The sequence below is a fragment of the Ipomoea triloba genome, chromosome 10 (assembly GCF_003576645.1).
Source record: "Ipomoea triloba cultivar NCNSP0323 chromosome 10, ASM357664v1".
Classification (NCBI taxonomy): domain Eukaryota; kingdom Viridiplantae; phylum Streptophyta; class Magnoliopsida; order Solanales; family Convolvulaceae; genus Ipomoea; species Ipomoea triloba.
The window spans coordinates 10,455,776-10,461,700 of NC_044925.1; the positions used below are offsets into that span (position 1 = coordinate 10,455,776).

The 5,925-nt window shown below is 35.9% G+C and overlaps 2 protein-coding genes across 2 annotated transcripts in view; one reads left to right on the top strand and one right to left on the bottom strand.

Moving 5' to 3' along the window:
* Positions 1-1,148, bottom strand: part of LOC116033121 — a 14,855-nt gene extending 13,707 nt beyond the window's left edge. The window contains exon 1 of the mRNA XM_031275878.1: positions 57-1,148. Coding sequence (XP_031131738.1) covers positions 57-1,148 — 1,092 coding nt within the window. The remainder of the gene's footprint in view (positions 1-56) is intronic.
* A 3,315-nt stretch (positions 1,149-4,463) lies between these two features.
* Positions 4,464-5,409, top strand: LOC116033122 (protein RKD1-like). The gene is made up of 2 exons (XM_031275879.1): positions 4,464-4,946; positions 5,017-5,409. Exons 1-2 carry the CDS (start codon positions 4,464-4,466, stop codon positions 5,407-5,409), a joined length of 876 nt encoding a protein of 291 aa, XP_031131739.1.
* The last annotated feature ends 516 nt before the right edge of the window (positions 5,410-5,925 follow it).

The following is a 5,925-nucleotide window of genomic DNA, read 5'->3' on the forward strand; positions in this document are numbered from 1 at the left end:
AATATAGATTCTCTAGAAAAAGATGAATTTACATAATCAAAAGATTTAGATGTTACCTCGTCTTCTTCTACTTCATGCGCCATTAGGCATTTTTCTTGGAAATCTGATTCACTGGTTATGCTTAGAAGACACAGCAGTGCAGTATCCTCCGTTGAGCTATCACTTTCATCACTTGAAGATTCCTCAGACCCACTTGTCTCAAGAGGGTCACTTATTAAAGCTTTCCTTTTATCCTTCTTGAATCTTCTATCCTTTGATTCAGATATTTCCTGTGGAGAGTTAGAAGTATTTTTATTTTGATTTTTACTTACCTTGGGGTATGGACATTCTGCCATGAAATGTCCTGGTTTTCTACAGTTGTAACACAAGTTTGTGTTATCATCAGAAAATTCCCTTCTTGGTCTTCTGGATGAACTTCCTTGATTTCTTTGAGATGAATTGTTGAAGTTGTTTTTCCACATGAATTTTTTGAATTTCCTAACAAGTAAAGCAAATTGTTCGTCAGATAAAAAATCATTATTTCCTACTAACCTTGAGTTTGATGGTTGTTCGGCTACTAAGGCTGTGGTTCTTTCTTCACGTTCCTCCTCAAGTTTTGATTTCATCTCGAACTCGTACGCTTTGAGATCACTAAAGAGTTTGTCAGTTGAAACAGTTTTTAGATCCCTATGATCTCGCATGGCTGTCACTTTCATATCCCAGCTTGACGGTAGTCCGCGAAGTATTTTGAGAGAGATTTCTTTTTGATTAATGGTCTTTCCAAGATCACTAATTTCTCCCAAAACTTTGACCAGTCTAGCCTCCATGTCCGCAATGTTTTCACTTGGCAGCATCTTGAAGTCTTCAAACTTTTTCATTGCAATTGTGAGTTTGTTGTCTTTTTCCTGTTCGTCTCCTTCGCCGATTTGGATTAAGACATCCCACACGTCTTTAGCTGTTTTGCACTTACGGATTTTTGGGAAGATTGTATCATCCACAGCTTTGAACAGTATATCCTTAGCTATATTGTCCAGGTTACTTCGCAATCTATCGTCAGAAGTCCATTCCATCTTTGGCTTTGAAACATACTGCGGTCCATCTGGGCTTAGGATTGATGAAGGATTGACCTTCATGATTTCAATAGGACCATCTGAGATAACATCCCACATTTCATCGTGAAGAGCGGATAAATGTACCTGCATGCGTATTTTCCAATCATCAAATTTGTCAAGAGAGAATAATAAGTTCTGAGCTAAATCTTTCTTCATTTTGAAGATTAGATCTGTCTAGCAGTCAAGATTTGACTCAAATAGACAACTGCTCTGATACCACTTGTTGGTCCCGAATGGGTGGTGAAAAGTCTAGAGGGGGGGTGAATAGACTTTTCAAGCAAATTAAAAATTAATAACACTTTAACTAAAAATAATTCCAAGTGAATAAATTGAACTTGAAATGCACAGCGGAATAAAGTACGTAAAATGCTATAATTAAAACGCAGTGAAGGAGAGGAGATATATCACATGCAATACGATAGAAATACTTGGAATAGCTCAAATGTGATATATAATAAATTTGACTTGCATGCGGACGTAAGAGATAACAAATAATAGCAAACCCAGATAAGAATGAATAGTGATGAATAGTGACGAAATAGTAACTGGGTTTAGAAAATATTATGCTGCAAATTAGAGTGTGTGTGTGAGCATGAATATTATGTGTGCAGAGCAAAAATATATATGGGCAGTAAATAAATGAGAGAGAGATTTTTAAGTGGTTCGGCCAAACCCAGCCTACGTCCACTCTACTCCTTTCACTATCTTCAATCACCCAGATACAATAGTGAACACCAAGTGCCAACCCAGCACTTCTATCTACACCTAGTAGATATTGAGTATTTCGCACAAAGCTATACTCCTACACCAACGAGTGTCTCGCACAAAGCTACACTCCCCAGGGTTTTCACAAGCTTCTCTTGTTACTCAGCCCTCTGTCTACACTCAGTAGAAATTTTGATACAAGGTAGTAAAAGAAAATATTTTTCTCCAACTCTCAGGAACTAAAAATATGGATTTTTGGTTTTTCGGATTTTTCTTGCTTTGCTATTCTCAGATGTATCACACTGCTTTTCTTGCCTTTCACTTGTATATCTCTATTTTTCTTCTTGCTCAAGTGTCTCGTATTTATAGCTGATGAAAGAATTAATCCGTTGGAAAAGATTAATTCTTTATTGTTGATGTGCTTATTGCAGTCTCCGTATTTCTTCCGCTTCCTGATATTCCTCCTGATCCTCCTTTCCCTCCTGAAATTGCTCCTTCTTCTTTTCCTTATATTCCTCCTGAAATTGCTCCTCTTTTCTTCTGGCCTTAATTCCGTTGGAGAGTTGAGTTGATATAGAGTTGATATATTCCACAATGTAGTCAGATTACTTTGAGTTGAGTTGATATATTTATTCCACAATTCATATTATTTTGTAGTGTAGTGTTTGTAGACATATTCCATTTTGTAGTGTAGTGTTCAATCTCCATATGTATCTCCGTACCTCCACCACAGCTCAAAACCATTTTGAGCAAATCAGTCAAATATATCCGTTGAAGTGAACAAATCAGATTTATACACCTTTGTCTTTTTGTGTTTGTATGACTTCCTTGTAATATTNTAGACATATTCCATTTTGTAGTGTAGTGTTCAATCTCCATATATTCTTCATCTGTTTGGAATGTAGTAAATAGACCTATTCTCCTTATTTTCGTATCTCCGTACCTCCACCACAGCTCAAAACCATTTTGAGCAAATCAGTCAAATATATCCGTTGAAGTGAACAAATCAGATTTATACACCTTTGTCTTTTTGTGTTTGTATGACTTCCTTGTAATATTCTTCTTTTGTCCTTAGTGTTTGTATTACTTCCTTGTAATATTCCTTCATTTGTCCTTAGTGTTTGTATTACTTCCTTGTAATATTCCTTCATGAATTTTCGCATCTTCCATGTGCATTTTCGCAGTCTTCAATGTGCATTTTCATCTGAATTAATTTTTCTCAAAATAAACTCTCCTGGGATTCGAACACAGCACCACTTAGATCATTTTCCAAGTTCAACTCCAATGCTCTGCTCAATCCTTTGTTTACTATGCCTGTAAATAATATATGAGTAGTAATATTCTGAGAAGTTCTGATTTCCTAAAATTTCATGGCTTAGGGGATTCGAACCAGAGACCCTTCATCATGTATACAAGTCTTCTACCATCTCTGATGCTTCAACCATTTGCTACTTCTAGTGCTCCAATTAAATTTAAGCTCCGTCCGATTCAAACATAGTTCCTTCATTCTCCAAGAATTCTTCTAAGTGGANAGGATGCTCTGGGTGGTGCAGTCTCCAATCGGATTTTGTCCCGAAACTCCTGCTTATCCATGTTGTAGTCCGATAGGTGCTTGACTGCCTCCTCCGATGTAGCAAAGTCGAATGCTGCTCGTAAATCACCCACAGAAATTGNTCAAACATAGTTCCTTCATTCTCCAAGAATTCTTCTAAGTGGACTTCTTAACTCTTTTAGATACATACCTCTACGAAATTTTTGGCTTTCTAATTTTTCAAACTAAAATACATTTTTGGCTCATCAAAATCTAAATACAAATATTCCTAACAATTTCCCCCTTTTTGATGATGCCAAAACCTATACTCAGTCATTTGGCTTAGTCTTTGAAAAATATAAACTTCAAAAATTTTCATTTTATTTCGACTAGCCATAGATGAGTTTAACAATGATTTTTGACTTAGAAGAATTGTTTTCAGACAATAAAATTCCTACATGCATTATTGAGACTGGTTTAATTCATTTTAAAATATTTCTCAATCATGCATTTATACAAACTAAATCAAAAACAATTCTTCATACCAAAAAATTAAAATAACTTGTACTGAATAACTCCTTCCCCCTAACTCCTTCCCCCTATGTATATGCCAAGAATAAATAAAGAACATGTATACCAAATATTTACCTCTTTGCGATCCTTTTTTTTTTTTTTTTTGTTGGACTTCTTTTGCACCAAATGACTTCTTTTGCACCAAATGACTGTCATTCTTTTCCCCCTTTTTGACATCATCAAAGAAACGCTGGATACGAATGAAATTCTTGCTCTTGAATCATTTGCGCCATGGTGCATTTGCTTGCTTCTGTCACAAGTGCAAAAAAAGTTGAGTACTCCACAAAATACGGTACGAGACCCTAGTAATAGGATCATCCTAACTATTTCCCGACAAGGCATAGCACCTATTGATCACTATTCCCTTGTGACAAAACGATTGAAAAACCGCGATTGTCGAGAACAGTAAGAGGCGATAATTGATATCTTTCGACGGTACGGCCTTCCTTGAAATACTCAATTGGTTTGAACAGTGTTAACATTCTCACATCGATTCTCCTTGCTATAAATTCACCATTCGTCTTTCCATCAATCTGCTTGATTTTATAGCTTACATAAAAGAAATGGAAAATACGACATATCCCTCATCTTCGGATAACTCTTCCTTTTGGGATGACATTATCGTATCACCGTTAAGAGATAGTGCACAAAGTATAGATCGTACTGCTGTCGAAAATTTTGAAAATGCTCCACCAGAGTCGAATGAGATAATTACTCCACCAGGTGCTACGGGTACAGATGTTGTGGCCGTTGATCAAGGTACTGCTGTAGTAGCGGAGGAAGATAATACCACTGCAGCGCTAGATGTAGCAGCTATGAATGCAAGTGTATTTCGTGGGAGAAAGAGAGCTAGAAGAACATTTTGTGATACTACCACGCTAACTTTTGAAAAATTTTCTGAATATTTTTATCTGCCTTCTGAACAAGCTGCAGAGGAATTGCAGGTTGGGCGCGAAGTTTTTAAGAAAAAGTGTAGGGAAGTGGGAATTTCCTACTGGCCTTATCGAAAACTCGTGAGTCTGGACAGATTATTGGCAAAAGTTCAGGTAATTTCTATATTCCTATATCTTTTTCAACTTAACATTTTCGAAGGGGGTTTAACAAAGTGTGATATAGGAATTTGGTGAAATCAAGGATCAAGCTGAACTGCAAAGAACAATTAAGGGGCTGGAGGACGAGAGAGATGCGATACTTCAAAATCCAAATTTAGACTTGGCTGAAGCAACAGTAAGGCTTAGAGACAAATGTGATAGGAATAGTTCTAGAAAGAGAAGGTATATAGATCCAGCAGCTTTTCCTTCAACTACTCCTGGAAGTTCATCACAAGCTCCTATATTTTCTGATATTCCTGAATTAGCACCGGAAGCTTTTCCTTCCACTACACCTGGGAGTTCATCACAAGCTCCTATATTTCCTGATATTCCTGAATTAGCACCAGAAGAAATACAGGAGGTACTTGCTTGGCTAGATGAGGATGATCCTCCTCCCAAAAATATTAGCGACAAATAAGCATAGAGAGCATGGATGGAGAATACTATGTATAAAAAAAATCTCTTTAGATCATGTATAGGCGTACTGTAAGTAACATACGAAAGCATCACAATTTTATATATGTATATATATATATATATATATATTTATATATATATAAAATTTTTCGTAATACATAATCCATCAAAACAGGCAATCCTCAAACCTTTTCTACTTTACGAATCCAAGGATAAAAGAATTACATAAAATGCTTACTATTTTAACAAACAAACAAAAACATGTAGTGCAATAAAGGATTACTACGGGAAAGCATATATCTACGTGATTGTGTGTGTATTGTACATGCCATTCTAATAATTAAGATAATGGTAGATAATCATGAAATGCCATAGGAATAAATCACCAAACACACTTATATAACATATAAACTTATGCAACGTTACATGCAAATAAAAACATATACTTGAGCTATAATTAGAGATTAAGATTTAGATACTTAGCTCAATTCAATCATGCCCATTTCATGCCTTAGAG